The sequence below is a fragment of the Vipera ursinii genome (assembly GCF_947247035.1).
Source record: "Vipera ursinii genome assembly, chromosome: 6".
NCBI lineage: Eukaryota > Metazoa > Chordata > Lepidosauria > Squamata > Viperidae > Vipera > Vipera ursinii.
The window spans coordinates 2,995,801-3,018,179 of record NC_139515.1 but is presented as its reverse complement, the minus strand read 5'-3'; the positions used below and the strand labels follow the sequence as shown (position 1 = coordinate 3,018,179).

At 41.8% G+C, this 22,379-nt stretch overlaps 3 protein-coding genes across 3 annotated transcripts in view; 2 read left to right on the top strand and 1 right to left on the bottom strand.

Moving 5' to 3' along the window:
* The window catches only part of SLC26A5 (solute carrier family 26 member 5), a 306,769-nt gene that overhangs the window by 150,815 nt on the left and 133,575 nt on the right, over positions 1-22,379 (top strand). The gene's annotated exons all lie outside the window — the stretch shown is intronic.
* The window catches only part of FBXL13 (F-box and leucine rich repeat protein 13), a gene marked incomplete at its 5' end in the record, with an annotated part of 50,801 nt that overhangs the window by 9,723 nt on the left and 18,699 nt on the right, over positions 1-22,379 (top strand). Inside the window, 9 exons of the mRNA XM_083366618.1 lie at positions 202-295; positions 1,257-1,324; positions 2,179-2,350; positions 4,242-4,364; positions 5,130-5,225; positions 5,800-5,935; positions 13,702-13,754; positions 15,775-15,875; positions 22,058-22,187. Coding sequence (XP_083222744.1) covers positions 202-295; positions 1,257-1,324; positions 2,179-2,350; positions 4,242-4,364; positions 5,130-5,225; positions 5,800-5,935; positions 13,702-13,754; positions 15,775-15,875; positions 22,058-22,187 — 973 coding nt within the window. The remainder of the gene's footprint in view (positions 1-201; positions 296-1,256; positions 1,325-2,178; positions 2,351-4,241; positions 4,365-5,129; positions 5,226-5,799; positions 5,936-13,701; positions 13,755-15,774; positions 15,876-22,057; positions 22,188-22,379) is intronic.
* On the bottom strand, positions 6,239-22,253 carry LRRC17 (leucine rich repeat containing 17). Its single transcript, XM_083365891.1, has 4 exons — positions 22,128-22,253; positions 12,111-12,990; positions 8,485-8,640; positions 6,239-6,776 (listed from the first exon to the last, which is right to left on the bottom strand). The coding sequence occupies exons 2-4, from the start codon at positions 12,862-12,864 to the stop codon at positions 6,406-6,408; spliced, it is 1,281 nt and encodes a 426-aa protein (XP_083222017.1). The 5' UTR covers positions 12,865-12,990; positions 22,128-22,253; the 3' UTR covers positions 6,239-6,405.

Sequence of the window (22,379 nt, the reverse complement as noted above, 5' to 3'; positions counted from 1 at the left end):
AACATTGGAAAATACGATTTCTAATAAAATTCACACTGCAATATTATTTAGGTCCTTCGCTTTGAAGCAGAATGATTTATCTGACTACAGCAACAAGAAATAATGGATTTCAAACATGGTTTTAAAAACTGGCTCAAGCTGTGGTGTAATAATTTGGTTTTAAAAAAACTAACACGTATTATATGTATTTTTTTCACTTAGGAACATGTGTATCGATCCAGAGTTGAGTTTGAAACTAAGGGTCCTTTCGGAGACCTATTTACACACACTTTTAGGCCTTGATGATGACCAGCTGGTAATTATTAACAAATCTCTGTAAAAATATTTAGAATAATAACTTTCTCCAAAGATAGCCTGGAAAGAATTTTGTTCAATATTTATTCATAATCCATTTTTGGCCAAGAGTCCTGGGAAAGCGTATTTCCTTAATCCTTATTCCTCAAGACTTTATACCCTAAACACACTTAAATTTCATCAAACTCAGATATAAAAAAATGTAAGTGCCTCAGGCTGGCTTTCTCAGAGCTCTGCATTATGTATGTATAGAGGTGCTTAAATAAATAAGTAAAATTTCAGTCTGGGGAAATACGATGTAGAAAAATAAGTAAAATGGGGAAAGAGAAATCCTTTAATTTGGTGGCATCAAAAATTGTACTGTTTTTGGCCCTGAGGGTTCTTTAGGATTCATTTGAATATGTGTGTGTGTGTGTGTGTGTGTGTGTGTGTGTATGTATATATATGTATGTATGTATGTGTATGTGTGTGTGTATGTATACGTATATGTATATTTATTCAAGCTATATATATATATAATATATATAAAATTTTGATTACCTGACTGCCGGCATGCTACAATGGTTGTAAGAGTGAAAAACAGTCATAAGTCACGTTTTTCAGTACCGTGGTAATTTCAAACGGTCACTAAACCGTCCATCCCTAGTGAGCAAAATTAAGAGTATGGATATATTTCCTTTTAATCCACCCCAGGCTATTTCAGTCAATCAAATCTGCGTGCTATGATTTGTTCGATTCATTCCATTAAAAAAACTGTACTAGCTGAAACTGCAAGTGGAGTTGTTGCTCTTGGTGGTAAAACACTATTTTGGAATGATCGACGCGGGAAAAGTTATTTTGCAAATGATTTTTCAATAAATATCACCAAGAATATCAGCCTGTTTCATTCTTCTGCATCTGACTACCCCTGTTTCTCTCTTTCCAATTTTAACGTGAGTTTTCTTTTTGTATTTACTTTTCAGATGACCACAGAGTTATGTGATAAAGCATGGGAATGTTATAGCACTAACCTCAAGAGGAAGTGCTTTGAGTAAGTGTAGGATTGCCTCCATTGTTTCTTAGCAACGTTTCTCCATTCTTTCTGATAGGACAGGTAATACATTTATAACATTGCATGCCAGGCTGATGCTTCCATCCTGCGACGAGATCTATAATACCATCAAACATCCACATCTGCCTATCCAAGGTCCTTGGGAAGGACTCGCTAGGTAGACAAAAAGGCCAAATCCAGTCTGAACATCTGGCTGACTGCGATGATCAATAATAATAATAATAATAATAATAATAATAATAATAATAATAATAATAACAACAACAACAACAACAACAACAACAACAACAATAATAATAATAATAATAATAATAATAATGTAAAATATTTTAATGTGGTTCAATAAAATGCTAATTGGGTTGCTGTCAACGCTGCCAACATCGGATGTTTTTCCCTTTCGCTTGTAGAGTTCGACGATGCTGGGAGAGGGGGGGATGAGAATGAGAGTCCAGCTAGACATAACAACGCTAAACGTAGTGTGAGAATCAAGGTTACTGAGCCCAGAGCTGATAAAGAATTGGCGAGCTGGAGAGGAAGCCCGCGCTTCAAGCTAATTGGGGAACATGATTTATGACCGTTAATTGGAGGAGGGAATTGTGCTTTGATACTAGGTGCCCAGGGGAGGGGAATTCAATTTTTGGCTTCGATTACATAAGTGCCGATATTATTCTACTCGAATAAAAGGTCCTTTAAGGTAAACAAAGGCTCGAGGTTCTTTCGAAGAGTTTACATTTGTCGGAACCATGACAGTTGCAACTTTCTGTTTCAAAGAAAACACCGTTTGTTTTTTTAAAAAAAACACCTTAACGCGGGGTTTATTGTTGCTGTGGCAGCGCCTGGATCCAATATTGCAAAGACAAGAAGGCCGCAGAAGAACTCCTGCAGAAAAAACTGGCGGCTGCAAGACACTATTACGACTGCCGACTCCTAAAATTAGCCATGAGGAAGTGGCACGAATGGATGAATGCCCAGAAAGAAGTGCAGAAACGTAAGAACTTTACGTCAGTAACGATCAGTCAACAATGGGTGTCAGCGATATTTCCTCACGGGGGGTAGTGGTGGTCCTCGACTTGCGGTCACAAAATGTGAGCCCAAAATTTACTTTAAAATTTGGTTCATCAGAGCTAACAAAATTGTGGGTGGAACGATGATTTTACGTTTTGATTGAACAAAGTCAGATGAGAACGGAAAACATTTCCTTTTATTTTTTTAGGGAGAAATGGAGTTAAAAGACCGGTCAATTTAATAATAATAATAATAATAATAATAATAATAATAATAATAATAATAATAATAATAATAATAATAATAATAATAATAATAATTTATCTATTAAACCATCTTCTTTATCTGAACTAAATGATAATGCCAATTTTTTTTTAAAAAAAATGGTGTTTTTTTTTAATTATTTTCCCCTAGGGGCAGTAAAACATCTGGGAAAAATCTTTGACAAAGTTTTGAAGAAAATTGTTTTTAAGGCCTGGCGAAAATGTATCATTGTAAGCAAAAAACCTAAAAAATCTATTGAGGTAAGAATATTTGAATTTGTGTTGTGCTTTCCCCCCCCCCCAAAAAAAAAGCATTGATATAAATTCATTTTAAAAATCTATTTGATATCTTGAATCACCACCACCCCCCAAAGTTACTTGCTACTGATTAAGCAGTCTGATTAATTAAATGGAATACAGATAGTTCGCAACTGACGAACAGAACTTAGCCCCAAATTCCTGTGACTGAGCGATTGGTTAAGAAAATTTTGTCCCGTTTTACGACCTTTCTCTCCACAGTTCTTAAGTGAATCACTGCAGCTTGATAAGTCAGTAACCCGGTTGTGAGGTACATCTGGCTTCCCCACTGACTTTGTGACCGTCATAAATATGAACCAATTGGCAAGTGTCCGAATTTTGATCACATAATCACATGTCATAAGTATGAAAAAAAGAATCATATATCCCGGTTTTCAGAGCCATTGTAACTTCAAACAGTCACTAAATAAGCTGTTGTAGTTTGAGGACCATCTGCAATCCAGGTAGTCCTTGAGTGACAGCCACAACTGAGCCCACAATTTCCATTTCATGCTTCACTTTAACAACTGTGGTCAAGGAGGTCATAAAATGGGGCAAGACTCACTTAATGACCATCTTGATTAGCAACGGAAATTTTTTTTGGCCGTAAGTCAAGGACTACCCATAGAATACAGTCGGAAGCTAGAACCCACGACTGGTGTGGTTTTCATTGAGCATCTTCCAAGGTTTAATAATAGTTTAACTCAGCATTAGACGTAATCCTTGTTTGAACTACAACTCAGGATTCACTACTAATTCCTTTAATTATGCTTTAGGGGCGGGGGGGAGGTTGTAAATTATGCCGTCTTTCGTTCTGTTTCTCCCCCAAAAGTTTAGAGAATAATAATAATAATAATAATAATAATAAATAATAATAATAATAATAATAATAATAATAATAATAATAATAATAATAATCTTCTTTATGAAGCAGCTGCATTTTCATGAGTCATCTCCTCTCCTTCCTTGGCTTCCATCCTCCATGACAACATTGCGTTCCTTGATTTTCCTCCTTAAAAAAAAAAACTGGGGATGCCACAATGGTTGTAAGTCTGAAAAACAGTCATAACTCTCTTTTCTCAGAGCCGTTGTAACTTTGAGCGGTCAATAAAACGAACTTTTGTAAGTCGAGGACTATACCTGCATAATTATATGATTAATTATATTAATCATTACACACACGTGCAAATGCAATTTGTTTTTGCCCTGTGTCTTTTAATTGAACACAGATTTTTTTCCCCCTTAATTAGGTTAGCCAGACCAATCACACGACGGTTTGGGTGAAAAAAAATCAATACTTGACTCCTATTGTATATCTCTCTATTTTGCAGCCTGTGTTGGAATCCGAGGAATTTTTTTTTGTTCAACCCGAAGCCCGTGAAAGGCGACATTCGGACAAACGTCGCTTCTCTGCTGTGCCTAAACATCTGTTTGAAGAATTACCAGCCTTCCATGTGAAATCAGGCAGAGAATATTTTACAAAGATGCCTATGCAACCATTAGCCCAGGTTATTTGCTCGTTAATTATAATAAAGCTCACATGAAGTGTTAATGCCGCTTTATAATGCCTTGATAAGACCACACTTGGAATATTGCTTCCAGTTTTGGTCGCCACGATGTAAAAAAGATGTTGAGACTCTAGGAAGAGTGCAGAGAAGAAGAACAAAGATGATCAGGGGACTGGAGGCTAAAGCATATAAGGAACGGTTGCTGGAATTGGGGAGGTCTAGTTTAATGAAGAGAAGGACCAGTGGGGACATGATAGCCGTGTTCCAGTATCTCAGGGGCTGCCCCAAAGAAGAGGGAGTCAAGCTATTCTCCAAAGCACCTGAAGGCAGGGCAAGAAGCCACGGATGGAAACTAACCAAGGAGAGAAGCAACCTAGAGCTAAGGAGAAATTTCCTGACAGTGAGAACAATTAATCAGTGGAACGACTTAACTCCTGAAGTTGTGGGTGCTGTAAATCCAAGATTACCCGTGTAGAATCATTAGCTAAAAAAAAGTAAAGCAGAGTAGGTTCTTTTATTAGTCCAGCTAATCTTTTAATAGCGCCCTAGTACAATTCCCTAATCATACTAAGAGCCAGTTGGAATTTTTTTTTAAAAGTTACTATGGAAAACTGCTCTTTCAGTTAAACATAACCTTTGAAGTTGGCAAGAGAGACAAATATTGTTGTTTCATCCTTTGCAGGTTAATATTCTTCTTTATTTTGAATTTAGGTGTTCCGGTATTTAAATATAGTTGACTTGGCCAGGTGCGCCCAAGTCTGCCAAGCCTGGAAGGCCATGACACAAATGGTTATAGTATGGAGCAATGTAAGTAGAGTTGCTTGAAACCAAATTTCAATAATATGTATATATTATGGAGGGACGCGATGGCTCAGTGAGTTAGGACGCTGAGCTTGTCGATCAGACGGTCGGCAGTTTGGCGGGTTGAATCCTGAGTGCCGTGTAGCAGACTGAGTGCCTGTTACTCGTCCCAGCTTCTGCCAACCTAGCAGTTCGAAAGCACGTAAAAATGCAAGTAGAAAAATAGGGACCACTACTACGGTGGGAAGGTAACAGCGTTCCGTGCGCCTTTGGCGTCTAGTCATGCCGGCCACATGACCACGGAGACATCCTCGGACAAGCGCTGGCTCTTCGGCTTTGAAACGGAGTTGAGCACCGGCCCCTAGACTCGGAAACGACTAGCACGCATGTGCGGGGGAAACTTTACCTTTACCTTATATATTATGGGGATGCTGTGACGGTTGTAAATGTGAGGACTGATATATATATATATATATATATATATATATATATATATATATATATATATATATATATATATATATATATATATATATATATATATATATTTTTCTGGAGCAATATATTTTATTTTTTTTAGATTGATTTTTCTGCAGTGAAGGACCTTATCAATGATCGTGTAGCACAGCGCATTTTGCAGAAGTGGCACACTACTGTGGTGCAGTTGGACCTTCACGGTTGTGTTACATTACAATGGCTTACTTTTAAATGGATAGGTAAGTATTTCATTTTATCTTCCCTCCCTCCTTTCTTCCTCTCTCCTTCCTTCCTTCCTTCCTTCCTTCCTTCCTTCCTTCCTTCCTTCCTTCCTTCCTTCCTTCCCACACCCTCTGTTCTGTGGAAAAAGTTCTCTCCATGGAACCGGTCCCTGGTGCCCAAAAGGTTAGGGAACCTCTGTTTTCTACAGAAGTTCAGGTTTTTGCAAGAAGCAGTTTAGCTGCACATACACCTTCCTTTTTACAGACGGCGGCCAAATGTGCAAAAATCACTCCGCAAACCAGTTAAAAATAGTAGGTTTATAAAGGACAACGCAATTAATGCCGTCTCGCCGCGCTTCATGCTGAACCATGTTTTAGGAGATAGTCCGTCACGAACAAATGCCGCAATTACAGTATCAAAATATATAAATGATTCTCCTTCTTATTAAAAAAAAAATAGAAACGATTTGGATATGTCGGTGGACAAATTAATCGATTACTCTGACAATTACTGAGTGTTTTAGAGCAGTTTCTTCTATTTCATTATCCTCAAATACATCTGGATAAATAGGTAGCCTATCTTTGGGACACTCTTCAAAATAACTCCTGACGTACTTTCTCACAGACCATCCTTTGTGTTCTGCAGGTTTTTGGCACTCTAGGCCATTGTAGTGAACGTTGTAATGGTGCTTCAGCCAGTAGAAAAGATAATGGATGTTATAGTCGCATCGCCAAGGGTTTTCTTTAAGCCGCAGTATTTTCAAAAAGTACAAATGTTCCAGGACGCCATATTCAATATTTTGTAGAGAATTGCTTGATAGGTCTAGTTCTTCCAGATTGATAAGTCCTGCAAAAGCAGCTATTCGGGGGAAAAAAATCAAATCAGATAAAAATAATAACATTTAGCAATGACAAACGAACGACGTCTCTGTTTAGAAATGTTTGTAAAGCTTGTACACTGGTGGAAATTTATTGGGGACCTATTCGGATAGTCGGCATTTTGCTGTAATAAACCAAAATGCAAATCATAGCTGTTTAATTCCTCCCTTTGCTTGATTTAAAAACTGGGCAGAGTTTATGCCTTTATGTCTTTAGAAGGAGACATTTGTGGTTCACATTTTGATTTTCGCGAAGGAAGCAGAAATGAAGCGACTAACAGAGGCATAGAGAGAATCTCGGTGGGAGTAAGTTTGTGAAATTATTTTATCGTTTGCATTATGCTGTACTTTCTCGGACTTGGTACTTAGGATGTTGCGTGCATCCAGCCATCGTGAATTCTTGTCTTAGACGACACAAACCTAAATATCTGTGGGTTAATCAACAATCTAGGATTTACAAGCCACAGCAAATGACAGTCACTATAAGGTGTTGGTTAAAGAGCTTTTAATAAAACCCCTCATGAGATATTCAAGCACAGTCCAGAATTATATGTTTCTCATTGACCTCCATGTTGTCTAAGTCTAAGAAGGTCTGAAGAATGTTTACAAACCAAATTTAACTGAACAGTTTGGGGTTAGTTGAGGACTGTCTGTATAAGGATAGTTTGCCAGAATCAAAAAGGGACATAAAATATGATAAGAGGGCCTGGGCTTGATGTAAACTGCATTAAAATATATTTTTCTTTCTTTTCAAGCCATCATCTTTTTTATTCTTTCTGATGCCTTTCCCCGGCTTTGCATAACTTTGCTAATTTGAGAGATATTAGCGTGGTGGTTACTTATATATCTGGATGTCATTATAGTTGTTCTTTAGGCTAATTGGATGGAGAACACTTACTAATTCTCTCTAGAGAATTGTAGTGATTGGATGCCTGAAAAGGGCTAAAGAATTGTTTTGGAGTGAATCTAACATTTCTTATCTCAGGGGTCTTCAAACATGGCCCTTTGGTGACTTGTGGACTTCAGCTCCCAGAATTCCTCAGCCAGGTACGCTGGCTGAGGAATTCTGGGAGCTGAAGTCCACAAGTCACCAAAGGGCCAAGTTTGAAGACCCCTGTCTCATCTCCTTCTTTTGAAAAGTAAGTCTTCCACGTAGCACAAAGTTGTGCGAATCGGAAAGAACACCAGATACAGCAGGGGTCTTCAAACTTGGCCCTTTGATGACTTGTGGACTTCAACTCCCAGAATTCCTCAGCCTGGCAGTTGAAGTCCACAACTCATAAAAGGGACAAGTTTGAAGACCCCTGGGATTGAGTCGGATAGGGAATATGACCCAAATTATATTTATAAACATAAACGTATTTATAAATATATAAACTTGTTTAGGTTTACATCTCTGCCTAAAGCAGCTTTAAGATGCACGGACTTCACCTCATCCCCTCGCAGAGGAATTGTGGGATTTGAAGTCCACCCGTTTTAGTAGCCCAGTTGGAAAAAAACCTACTGATCTAAAGATCTAATTTTAACGATTTATTCCAAACCTTTGTCTACATTGTTTGGATCCAAAGCAATCAGCAAATTTTTTAAAATTTTAAAAAAAGAAAAGCATTTCATGAAGAAACGTTGCATCATAAAATTGCAGATGAAAGGCAATGATGGCTTTAAATATTTATGGTAACCTTTGCTTACCTGGGTCTATGTGAATTAGTCCGTTGCTACTGAGATTTAACACCTTGAGGTCATCTATTTCTTCAAACTCTTTGGGCCGTAGTAAAGTGATTTTGTTATTGGAAAGATCCAGCTTAACTGTATCTGGAGATATGTTGCTTGGGACTTTTTTTAAATCTTAAGAGATAAAAAAAACCCACAATTACAGGGAGATATTTACAATATAAACTTGATGTTCCGTGTTCCACATCTAGTTCCCCCCCCATCTTGCTGTCACTCTGATGAACACCTAATCGCCACAGCACTATCGTAGGCCTAAGGATATTTACTCGTGTAGTAGCGCTGTATTACCTTTTATCCTTCTCATCTTTCCTATTACCTTCCCCTGTTGGTTATCTTGTGATTCTACTACTCTGTTGCTTTGCATCTACGCTGGGAGCTTCTGCACCAGAAAAAAAATTCCTTCTGTGTCCAATCACGCTTGGCCCATAAAGAATATTCTAGATTCTGCGTTCTGTTAGCAAAGTTTTCCATACTGAATATCCACATAACATTTTTCAGTGGCACTTGTTGGGTCTTTTTCGCCTTTTAAAAAGTGACACCCAATCACAGGTAATCCTTGACTTACAACAGGACGTTTAAGTGACCGTCCGAAGTCACAACAGCACTGGGAAAAAGGGACTTAGTGAATGTTTTTCACACTTACAACCGTTGCAGTACCCCCACACTCAAAATTGAGCCACTTCGCAACCGACTCATATTTATGACGGTTACAGTGTCCCAGGCTGATGTGACCCCCCCTCTTGTGACCTTCTGGGAATAATAATAATAATAATAATAATAATAATAATAATAATAATAATAATAATAATAATAATAATAATAAGAAGAAGAAGAAGAAGAAGAAGAAGAAGAAGAAGAAGAAGAAGAAGAAGAAGAAGAAGTTGGAAGGGACCTTGGAGGTCATCTAGTCCAACCCCCTGCTCAGGCAGGAAACCCTATACCATTTCAGACAAATGGCTGTCCAGTCTCTTCTTGAAAACCTCCAGTGTTAGAACGTCCACAACCTCTGGAGGCAGGTTGTTCCACTGGTTAGTTGGTCTAACTGTCAGGAGGTTTCTCCTTAGTTCTAGGTTGCTTCTCTCCTTGACTAGTTTCCATCCGTTGCTTCTTGTCCTGCCTTCAAGTGCTTTGGAGTAGAGCTTGACTCCCTCTTCTCTGGGGCAGCCCCTGAGATATTGGAAGACTGCTATCATGTCCCCCCTCGTCCTTCTCTTCGTTAAACTACACATACCCAATTCCAGCAACCGTTCCCTATATGCTTTAGCCTCCAGTCCCCCAATCATCTTTGTTGCTCTTCTCTGCACTCTTTCTAGAGTCTCCACATCTTTTTTACATCGTGGTGACCAAAACTGGATTGCCGTAGGCAAGCAAGATGTCACTTAACAATGGTGTGACTGGCTTATCAGCTGCAGTGATTCACTTCAAAACGGTGGCAAGTGAGGTCGTAAAACGGGACAAAGCTCACTTAACAACTGTCTCGCGTAGCCACAAAAAATTTGGGCCCGGTTATGATCGTATGTCGAGGACTACCTAACTAAGATTGGCAAGTAACATCCGTTTGGCCGCAGGATATTTTAGGAAATTTTGTCGCTTGCGAAGCGCTTCTGCCAGCTTCTGGGGAATGTTCTGGATTTTCTCCCTGGGGAAATCAAGAGAAAATGATCCCAGGGCGATCTTTCTCTAGGCAGGTAATCCTTGACTTATAAACCACAACCTGAGCCCAAAATTTCCATCGCTGAATCTGCTTCTCTAATTCTGTTTATCGAAGCAATTTGACCAACCATCTATCTACTCTTAAAAAAAAAGCATTTAACACAGGGGTCTTCAAACTTGGCAACTTTAAGACCTGTGGTCTTCAAGTTGCAGAATTCCTCAGCCAGCCCTTAGCAAAAATTTGCTTTGAAATCCTCTGTTAACAGCTTGTTATGATGTATTTATTATTTCAACGCTTATTGCTCTGAGTTTTGTTACGGGATGGGGCAAACAGATGTTAGTTACCGATCTTAGTTACAGGGAATCCTCAACATACGATCAAAACTGCACCCAACCCATCTTCCGGTCGAGCTCCGGATGGCGCCCGATCTCCGCTCCTTCCGGCGCGATCTTAAAACCCATCTCTTTAAACAAGCTGGCCTGGCCTGATGGGACGGGGTGGGATTTTTATAAATGGACTTCAATTTTTAATCTGTATTAATTTATTATGGGCATTGTTTAATTACTTTTTAATAATTTTTAATTTTTGTATCTAGTTTTTATGTATTGCCCTGTTCACCGCCCTGAGTCCTTCGGGAGAAGGGCGGTATATAAATTAAATTAATAAATAATAATAAATAATAAACCTTTCTGTGGCTAGGCCAGACAGTCGTTAAGTGAGTTTTCTCCCATTTTGTGACCTTTATTGACACAGTTTGTTAAGTGAATCGCTGCAGCTGTTAAGTGAGTCACCCCGTTGTTAAGTGGCTCTTGCTTCTCTCGGACATTGTCTGTCAGAAGGTAAGAAAAGGGGGTCAAGTCAGCCTGGGACACCGTAATCGTCATAAATACGAGTCGGTTGCAAAGTGGCTGAATTTTGATCACTGGAGTGCGTGGACGCTGCAAGCGTCGTAAGCGGGGGGAAAACATCCACAAAATCCCTTTTTCCAAAGCGTTGACCACTGAAAGCCTTGCATGAGGAGAGTGGCACGGAAGCCCTAATAAATAAACAGATAACTCTGCCGTTGGCATATAATAATAATAATAATAATAATAATGATAATAATAATAATAATAATAATGTTGATAATAATAATAATAATAATAATAATAATAAGAAGAAGAAGAAGAAGAAGAAGAAGAAGAAGTAGAAGAAGAAGAAGAAGAAGAAGAAGAAGAAGAAGAAGAAGAAGAAGAAGAAGAAGAAGAAGAAGAAGAAGAAGAAGAAGAAGTTGGAAGGGACCTTGGAGGTCATCTAGTCCAACCCCCTGCTCAGGCAGGAAACCCTATACCATTTCAGGCAAATGGCTGTCCAGTCTCTTCTTAAAAACCTCCAGTGTTTTTAAGAAGGAGGCAGGTTGTTCCACTGGTTAATTGTTCTAACTGTCAGGAAGTTTCTCCTTAGTTCCAGGTTGCTTCTCTCCTTGACTAGTTTCCATCCGTTGCTTCTTCTCCTGCTTTCAGGTGCTTTGGAGAAGAGCTTGACTCCCTCTTCTTTGTGGTAGCCCCTGAGATATTGGAACACTGCTATCATGTCACCCCTCACCCTTCTCTTCATTAAACTACACATACCCAATTCCAGCAACCGTTCCCTATATGTTTTAGCCTCCAGCCCCCTAATCATCTTGGTTGCTCTTCTCTGTACCCTTTCTAGAGCCTCGACATCTTTTTTGCATCGTGGTGACCAAAACTGGATGCAGCATTCCAGGTGTGGCCTTACCAAAGCATTGTAAAGTGGTATTAGTACTTCACTTCATCTTGATTCTATCCCTCTGTTAATGCAGCCTAGCACTGTGTTGGCTTTTTTGGCAGCTGCAGCACACTGCTGGCTCATATTGAAGTGATTGTCTACTAGGACTCCGAGATCCCTCTCACAGTTACTACGTACAAACCTTTCCTCCTGCAATCCAGTGTTTTTACGGGAAACGCGTAGGTGTGACAAAGCGAAGAGTCAAACTCAGGTCTGGCAATTTCAGGTTTTGGGGCCGGGGGTAGGTCGGCTTTGTCGCCGCAGAGCTGCTCGACTTGTATCTCCTTGAGCTTTCGTCCTTTGGCTTCTTCCGGTTGTGCACATTTCGCGTAATTGGCCAAGTTCCTGTTCCTCGGAAGCCGCAGCATGGTGACCAGCGACTCCATCTGACAGCTGCAGTGCCAGGGGTTGTCGTACAGGCGCAGGTAGCTCAAGAAAGGCATGTAGATGAACACCTCCTCCGACAACACCTTGAGCTTATTGTGCTGTAGCAAAAGGGTGGTCAGTTTGTTCAACCCCCAGAACGCTTGATCCTCGATTCTGGAGATCTGGTTTTGTTGTAAATCGAGACTTTTCAGTTTTTGGAATTTGGAGAACATGTTGTTCTTCAGCTTACGGAGGGCGTTCTGGGCCAGGAGCATGTGCTTTAAATCTTCCGGCCATTCGGCCAGGACAAATGTCAGTCTCCTATCTTGACAATCTAGGTATTTCTCAAACAGGTAGGTGTAGACGTCGCAGGGAGGATTCGGGGTGAAGCGCTTCACCAGCCCTGCTCCTTTCCCCAAGCCGTTTCTCCTCCCACTGTTGGCTTTCCTTCTCCCGTTTCCATTTCGTCCTTTCCTCAGATCAGCCGCCTGACTAAAGACAAGTAGTAGGATGATAGTAACCATTTGCATCCTGACATCCAGCTGGCCCCAACTGCTTTGTACGACAGCTGGAACCGTGCAAGAGGGCTCCTTTGAAATCTGACTTCCGAGAGAGTCCGTGTGACTGAGGCGCAAGCTGGGGTGTATGAAGTTTCTCTGTTCGGGGAGGGGGAAAAAAAACAACAACGCAGAGTGTTAACAAAGATGTTGAGGGGACACTTGACAGAAGAAATGGAAACCAAAAGTATAGGGTTTTCCTGCCTGAGCTGGGGGTTGGACTAGAAGACCTCCAAAGTCCCTTCCAACGCTATTATTCTATTCCTCGGATGGCCTGGAGCGAAACGTCCAGAAGCCATTGCAAGAACAACAGGGGCAGAAGTGTATCCTAAACCATATTCCCAAGGTTGTATACAAACCAAGTCATTTCCCCCCCCTCCTAATGTGCATTGATGTGTTCAGCTACGACGTACTATTTTAAAAGATTGCTTTAATTCTATTTCCTGCTTAATGTAAAACTTCTCATTTTTGTTGAGGAATCTGTTGAGTTTCTTCTTTCCAATTGATTTAATTAAGCGAACACATGTGCCTATGGGATAAAAAAAAATGCACAGCAAAGCATTTAGCTGCTCTTTGCTAAGCCAAGCTAAACCTGGGTCCAATTTATAGTAAGTGCCCTTAAATAACTAATGCTAAATAGCTTCTACTGTTTGTGCCCAAAATAGATCATCCTCTAAATAATGTAATATAAACCTTTCTTGGGTCAAATTTGATGACTCATACTTTCAGGAACCAAAAATTTATATTGTTATTTCTCTTGCCTTGCCAGTTGGAGACTGGTCTAATGGATATGGTTTCTCTGTTTTTTAGGCCAGTGTATGAATTTGCAAGAGTTAAATGTTTCCAAGTATCAAGGGTTAAACGTAAGTATTACCCTTACAAATGTAAAACGAAGTTAAGACGTTCCAATTTTGATTTCTGCAAAAATTTGTAGCGTTTTGAGTTCTGCAGAAAACGTCCTATGAAATATGCCTTGGGTATAAAAACTCTCTGTGTGTGTATGTGTGTGTGTGTGTATAAGATAGATAGATAGATAGATAGATAGATAGATAGATAGATAGATAGATAGATAGAGATAGATAGATAGATAGATAGATAGATAGATAGATAGATAGATATAGATTGTTAGATACAGAGACAGATAGATATAGAGATAGATAGAAATAGATATACAGATATATATATATATATATATATATATATATATATATATATATATATATATATATATATATATATATATATATATATATATATAGTTTTCGTAGATTTTCATGGGTATAGGTATGTAGGTCTTGGCATATTCGGGTCTTTTCCCGTGTACGATTGAGGGTGTCTTGGCGACGTTTCGACGAGGTCCCACTCGTCATCTTCAGGCTGGTGTCTTCGGTTTCGTGCTTGTGCGAGCGAAGCGTGATCGGAGCTGCCGTCTCTCTATAATTATTGTTGAGGATGTCCACCACAGCGCAGATGTCGAGGAGGGGGTTCCCCATTCCAAAGAGGACATTTGCACTAAGGGCAGCCATGGGGCCGCCCGTCACTGCTCGTCCGCCTGCCCCCCCCGCGCCATGGCTGCCCTCAGTGAAAGTGTCCTCTTTGGAATGGGGAACCCCCTCCGCGACATCTGCGCTGTGGTGGACAAAGACTTCCTCGACAATATTTATAGAGAGACGGCAGCTCCGATCACTCTTCGCTCGCACAAGCACGAAGCCGAAGACACCAGCCGGAAGATGACAAGTGGGACCTCGTCGAAACGTCGCCAAGACACCCTCAATCTTACACAGGAAAAGACCCGAATACGCCAAGACCTACATATATGTTTAGATATATAGATAGATATAGATATATAGATATAGATATATAAATATATACTAATTGAGAGAACTTATATTCCGTAGATAGCTAGAACATAGATACAATCGTTTTATACATACTCAGGTAGTCCTCGACTTACGACCACAATTGAACCGAACATTTCTGTTGCTAAACGAGACATTTGTTAAGTGAATTGTGGTCCATTTTACAACCTTTCCTGCCACGGTGGTTAAGCGAACCAGTGCCGATGTTAAGTCAGTAACAAGGTTGTTAAGTTAACCCGGCTTCGCCCGTCGACTTTGCTTGTCAGAAGGTCGCAAAAGGGGATCACGTGACCCCGGGGACGCTGCAACCGTCACAAGTACATGCCAGTTGACAAGCATCTGAATTTTGATCACGTGATCACAGGGATGCTGGAATGGTTGTAAGAGTGAAAAACAGTCATAAGTCACCTTTTTCAGCGCCGTTGTAACTTTGAACGGTCGCTAAATAAACTGCGGTAAGTTGACGGCGACCTCTACTGATGAAGGGAGCTTAGATACAATAGACAGAACTTAGATAAATAGTTTTTATACATGTACATCAGAAAAATCTGAGCCCAAAGTTTCTGTTGCTACGCCAGAGGGTCGTTCTATGAGTTTCACATGACGGCTGCAGGCCACTCAATCGAAATTCAGATGCCTGGCAACTGACTCGTATTTATGACCATTGGGGGTCTTCAAACTTGGCCTTTTTATGACTTGTGGACTTCAACTCCCAGAATTCCTCAGTCGGCCATTTTGGTGAAACCGCGGGCTTGGATCCAGGATGACTGGTGGACTTCAACTCCCAGAATTCCTCAGCCAGCGTGCCTGTCTCAGAAATTCTGGGAGGGGTCTTCAAACTTGGCCCTTTTATGACTGCTGGACTTCCAACTCCCAGAATTCCTCAGCCAGCGTGCCTGGCTGAGGAATTCTGGGAGTTGAAGTCCACCAGTCATAAAAGGGCCAAGTTTGAAGAGCCCTGATATAGAGTGACTGTATCCCACTTTGCAAAGTAAAACCAAGTCTGGCTTTCCTTTCTGACCAGGATGAATTAATCAGACACGTGGCGGAAAGTTGTTCAGCTCTTCTTCACTTGGATTTATCCCACACGGACATTTCAAACAGAACGCTTGCGCTGCTGCCTAGGTGATATCTAGAGATAAATACGTGTTTATACCGAAGAGCAATGGGTTGTAGGGACTGTATCTAACATAGAGGTCTTTCAATGCTGTCTTTCTTAAACCATCTGTCTTAGCTTCACCTTGGTTTCTTTGAAGCGTAGCAACATCGCAACCTACTCGCCTTTGGAGGTTGTGGGTGGTGTGCTGCATCACTGGAGGGTTTTGCCGAAAGAGATTGGACAACTGTTTGTCTGAAATGGTCTAGGGCAGGGGTCCCCAACCTGTTGGCCACAGCCCGGTAGTGGGCCACGGCCTGCTAGTCACCGGGCTGCGGGATAGGCTGGACAGTGTGCTTCTGTGTGTGTGCACACTCCCTCACTTGCACTAGCGCCACGGCTACGGGGCGCAAAAACAACACCATGCCACAGGGCGTAAAAACGGAACTCGGGTGCAAAAATGGGACACCACTGCACCATGGGGCGCAAAAATGGGACACTGCCGCGATGCCTCAGGGCGCAAAAACGGGCTGCTGCTGGGTCACGGGGTGCGAAGAGGCCACCGCCATACCACAGGGTGCAAAAACGGGCCACCATCACGCTGCAAGGCACAAAAACAGCCATCGCCGCGCCACAGGGTGTAGAAGCAAGGCGCTGCGCCATGCAAGAACGGGGCAGGCCTAGTATCATGCAGGTGCTAGCCCCGCCCCGTTTGCGGCACACGTGTGCTCTCAGCCCCGTGCTCACTCACGCGCACACGTGTAAACTGCTTCCCTCTCCCTTTTCTTCCGGTCCGCCACCCGATAAAGGTTGGTGACCTCTGACGTAGGGTCTCCTGTTTGAGCAGGGGGTTGGACTAGAAGACCTCCAAGGGTCCTTTGCAACTTTTTTATTTTGTTATCCAAGAAAAATCCAGTCCAATCCCTGTGACACCCCCCACAGGCTGGGAAGCAGATTATATGCTAGTGACACCCTCCACAATGATAATACAATAAATGGAAATATATACAGGCAGAGGTATATACAGGCAGTCCTTGACTGTGTAGCGACTGTTCAGAGTTATAGCGACCGTTTTTCACACTTAACCACCGTTGCAGCATCCCTGTGGTCACGCTTGGCAACTGGTTCATACTTACGACGGTTGCAGTGTCCCGGTGTGTGTGTGTCATGTGATCCCCTTTTGACAAGCAAAGACAAGGGGGAAAAAAAAATCCAGATTCACTTCTTAAAACAACCATGTTACTTAAGGAATGCAGCGATTCGCCGAACAACTGTGGCAAGGAAGGTTGTCGAAACAGGGCAAAAAAAAAAATCGCTTCACAGCTGTCTTGCTTAGCGACGGAAATTTGTGGCCCCCCAATTGTAGTCGTTAAGCTGAGGATTACCTGTAACGTAGCTTAACCCACCTCCTGTGGCTGTTCTTAATGGAGATAAAATGAAACAATGGCCTTTTGTAGCCCTCCTGGGGCAAAGGGGAGATATTCTTCTAGCAAATACAGTATTTCAACACCTCTATTTGTTATGTCACTATGACAATTCTCCATTCCACAACGCGAACCTGTGCAGAGACTTGAGTTCTTCAAGTCCACCCAGTTAATTTCTGAGTAATCCAAAAGGGCGAAATCTAAACTCATCAGATTTGCAGACCGCACCAAACTTGGCAGGGATAGCCAGCGTTCCAGAAGATAGGCTTAAGATACATACCACTTGAACGCTGGGCCGCATCTAATAAAATAAAATTCAGTGGCCTACATTTAGGCAAGAAAAAACAAATGCACAGGTATAGTGTAGGGGGTACCTTGCTCAATAGTAGCAACTGTGAGAGGGATCTCGGAGTCCTAGTGGACAATCCATTAAATACGAGCCAGCATTGTGCTGCAGCTGCCAAAAAAGCCAACACAATCCTAGGCTGCATTAACAGAGGGATAGAATCAAGATCGCGTGAAGTATTAATAACACTTTACAATGCCTTGGTAAAGCCACACTTGGAATACTGCATCCCGTTTTGGTCACCACGATGTAAAAAAGATATTGAGACTCCGGAAAGCGTGCAGAGAAGAGCAACAAAGATGATCAGGGGACTGGAGGCTAAAACATACAAGGAACGGTTGCTGGAATTGGGTATGTCTAGTTTAATGAAGAGAAGGATGAGGGGGGACATGATAGCACTGTTCCAATATCTCAGGGGCTGCCCCAAAGAAGAGGCAGTCAAGCTATTCTCCAAAGCACCTGAAGGCAGGACAAGAAGCAACGGATGGAAACTAATCAAGGAGAGAAGCAACCTGGAACTAAGGAGAAACTTCCTGACTGTTAAGAACAACTAACCAGTGGAACTGCTTGCCACCAGAAGCGGTGAATGCTCCAACACTGAAGGTTTTTAAGAAGAGACTGGACAGCCATTTGCCTGAAATGACATAGGGTTTCCTGCCTGAGCAGGGGGTTGGACTAGATGACCTCCAGGGTCCCTTCCAACTCTGTTATTCTGTTATTCAGTGTTCCATGCATTGTCTTCTCTATCTTACAATATAAATTCAGCTCCTGCCTTTGAGCGCCTAGCGTGACTCCGTTCCATTTAAGAATCAATTGCTTAGGAAACAGAGATGCCACTGAAAGCTTGCAAGCCAATATTACGTAATTTTCTGCAAAAATATACCAAGCACGCCCAATTATGGCTAACACCAAAGCTGAGAAGCCGTTGCTTTAATAATCAGAAACCACGGTTATAATTTACGGTGGTAAATACATCTGGCAGGAAATCCCCCCCAAAAATTATTTTTTTTAAGAAAAGACAAATGTCAATTGCAGTGTCCCGGAGCCACGTGATCAACCTTTGCGATCTTCTTCACAAGCAAAGTCAACGGGGGAAGCCAGATTCACTTAACAACCGTGCTACTAACTTAACAGTTACAACGACTCACTTAACGACTGCGGCAAGGAAGGTCGTAAGATGGGGCGAAATCCACTTAACAAAGGTTTCACTTAGCCACAGAAATTGTCGGGCCCAGTTGCGATCGTACGTCCGCGGCTACCTGGCTATCTGTTTGTTTGTTTAATATCCCAGCTTTATTTATTAATGATTTACTAATTCTACAAGTAACTCAAGGCAGTGAACATAGCTAATGACTCCTCCACTTGGTTTATTTTCCCCACAACGAGGAGCCTGGGAGTGGCCGGCTGAAGGTCACCCAGTTAGCTTTCATGATTAAGGCCGGGACTAGAACTCACCGTCTCCCAGTTTGTAGCCTGGTGCCTTAACCACTAGACCAAGCTGCCTCTCTGTTAGGCCGAGAGCATCAAAGGTTTAGCCTGGCCATTTTTGGTTTATTGTGTGTAAGCAAATAAAGCCAGAGCCTTGGTGGAGCAGTGGGCTAATGCCTCCTTAAGTAACACCAGCTGCCTGCCATTAGTGCAGGTTCGAGTCCCACCAGGCTCAAGGTTGACTCAGCCTTCCATCCTTCCCAGGTAGGTAAAATGAGGACCCAGATTGTTGGGGGCAATTAAGCTGACTTTGTAATAATGCCGCTTGGGTGTGTGTGTGTGTGAAAGCCCTGATAAGCAGGCATATACATATACATGAAGGCTACAGCTAAGCTTGTAAGCCACCCTGAGTCTTCGGAGAAGGGCGGGATATAAATGGAATTAAAATTAAAAAAAAGAAGAAGTGAACTCTGGCTGAATTGTGGCCTGACAGTAATGGAGCAGGGAGCCGCTGACTTACAGGACATCCCCGGAGTTACATCAACATATTCATTAAAGTGAGTCCATTTATCATATGGGTGACTAAGAAAAAAAAGTTACCGGTAGAGACAAATATTTATTTCGCTCTTTATTTTATTTTGCCTTTGCCTTGAGACCTTGCAGCGTGCTCTTCCCATGTTTATCCAAAGCCCAGCACCCCTCATTTCAAATGAACTTCCTTTGAGATAAATATTTTTAGAACTGCAGCCAAGTGGAGGATCGGCAGACACATCGTAAACATGCACGCTTATTCACATTTATTTGATTTGTATTTAATTATAGAGAGAGAAGGACCAAGGGTGACATGACAGCAGTCTTCCAATATCTCAGGGGATGCCCCAAAGAAGAGGGAGTCAAGCTATTCTCCAAAGCGCCCGAAGGCAGGACAAGAAGCAACGGATGGAAATGAATCAAGGAGAGAAGCAGCCTAGAACTAAGGAGCAACTTCCTGACAGCTAGAACAATTAACCAGTGGAACAACCTGCCTCCAGATGTTGTGAATTTTCCAACACTGGAAGTTTTTGAGAAGAGACTGGGCAGCCATTTCTCTGAAATGGTATAGGGTTTCCTGCCCGAGCAGGGGGTTGGACTAGATGACCTCCAAGGTCACCTTCCAACTTCACTTTTTGGAGCTGCAAGGCCAGCTGAGAGGCAGAGCCAAAGGATGAGGGAGGAACCCACAGAATATTTTAGTTTATTACAGAATAATAGAATTGGAAGGGACCTTGAAGGCCATCTAGTCCAACCCCCTGCTCAGGCAGGAAACCCTATCCCATTTCAGACAAATGGCTGTCCAGTCTTTTCTTAAAAACCTCCGGTGATGGAGCACCCATAACTTCTGGTGGCAAGCTGTTCCACTGGTTAATTGTTCTCAAGTCAGGAAATTCCTCCTTAGTTCCAGGTTGCTTCTCTCTTTGGTCAGTTTCCATCCGTTGCTTCTTGTCCTGTCTTCAGGCGCTTTGAGGAATAGCTTGACTCCCTCTTCTTTGGGGCAGCCCCTGAGAGATTGGAAGACCGCTATTATGTCCCCCCTCGTCCTTCTCTTCATTAAACTAGATCTACCCAATTCCAGCAACCGTTCTTTATATGTTTTAGCCTCCAGTCCCCTAATCCTCTTTGTTGCTCTTTTGAAATATAGAATAATAGAGTTGGAAGGGACCTTAAGAGATCTTCTAGTCTAACCCCTTGCTCAAACAGGAAACCCTATCCCATAGCAGACCAAAGGTTGTCCACTCTCTTTTTGCTTTTTGCTTTATTTTGAGTTAGCTTTTGCTGACTGGATGAAATTGCCTTAAAACGCTGCATTTATCGAAGAACATGATCTGTCCGCCCTTAATAATAGATTGCGATTTCCTTTCTGCAGGCTTTCATTTTTGGTTATTGTGGGATTGCAATTCCCCCTCCCCCCGCAGCTACGCTATAATTGCATAAAACCTTACAGTTTTCAACATGACCGTGCCTATATCTGCACTGTACCAAAATAGAAGCCAATTGTGGAAGTTTGAGCGTCCCACTCAACGTCTTCCCAACGTCCAAATTTATCTACATTGTTTCTCCTTTGTCTTCAATGATTCTTGTCGATAGATCTCACTAACTGCCACGGTTATCTATGTTTATTCAGCAATAAATCTCACCACCGGCAGTGAGACTTACTCCTAGGTAGCTGTACAAAACGTCACCACGTTTATTCCCGTTAATTTTTTTTAGTCCGTCGGTCATAGACCAGAGCCTTATTATTCTTATTTAATTTAACTTAGCAGTCTTAATTTAATGCAATTTAATCTTACCAAAAGAGCGTGGCTGTTGTTATCATTTACTTTTAGCTTTAAAACAGCTGGTTCAAGCCTCAGTACACTTACAAGCAGCTAGAACACCGATTCAACTTCTGGCGGCTTTTATTCTCCTTTCGGTTGAGCTGTGATTTCACATGGCAATAATTAATATATTCTGTGCCGCCCTGTCGCCAAGTTAACGTTACAACTCTTTTTTTTTTTTTTGGGTCAGTCAAAATTTGCCAATGATTCACGCATTTCTAATTTGGGACGGAGGCCTTGCGATTCTCAGCCAAGCCGAAGCTAAGCTTTGCCCTTCCCCAATTTCGTGACATTTACTGTTTCCAGCAAATTCAGGCATCTATGTGTCCGCTCAGAAACTCAGCTGTTTCCGAAGAGTCCAGAAAAGTGCGTGCAGGATTGCAGCATTGTAAAAATGGGAAGAAGGGAAAAGAAAAAAAAAGCAGTTTAAGGCATTAAGCGTTAAGAACAAAAAAAAAAATGGAAGAATTTTAAGTGGGGTGTTGTTTGTGTGTGTGTGTGTTGGGGGGTGGGGAAAGCCCGTTAAAGCCTTAGCATCCACCCCGGTGGTTAGAAAGAACTTCCAATTAAGAGTCTTATCAGATTGCATCAGAAATCCGAGTGCAAAGAGATAAATTCCTTTTTTTTTTAATCCCCCCACTTCTTTCTTTCCGACGAAGGTGGGTCCCCAATCTACAGTATTTAAGCCTGGCGCACTGCAGGAAATTCACAGACAAAGGGTTACACTACCTGGGCAACGGAAGAGGATGTCACAAGCTCCTGTATCTGGACATCTCAGGCTGCCTGCAGGTTTGCATTTCGTTTTTCCTTTCCATGCTGCAAGCAGAGCCGTCCTTGGGAGGACTGACGTTATCCGACGCTCATGGTATACTGAAGGAGTGCAAAGTCCCCCTGCTGCAAACTCCAGCGGTTTTAAATTACATTTCCACAGCTGCTTTAATTTTTTTTTTCTTCCCCTGGAGGGATCGCACTATAGGCATT

Coding starts and splice junctions, on each gene's coding strand:
- LRRC17 (XM_083365891.1), bottom strand. CDS start 12,864: ATGCAAATGGTTACTATCATCCTACTACTTGTCTTTAGTCAGGCGGCT. Junction 8,641..12,110: donor ACTGGATTGCAGGAGGAAAG/GTTTGTACGTAG, acceptor TTATCTCTTAAG/ATTTAAAAAAAGTCCCAAGC. Junction 6,777..8,484: donor ACTAATTCACATAGACCCAG/GTAAGCAAAGGT, acceptor TCCCCCGAATAG/CTGCTTTTGCAGGACTTATC.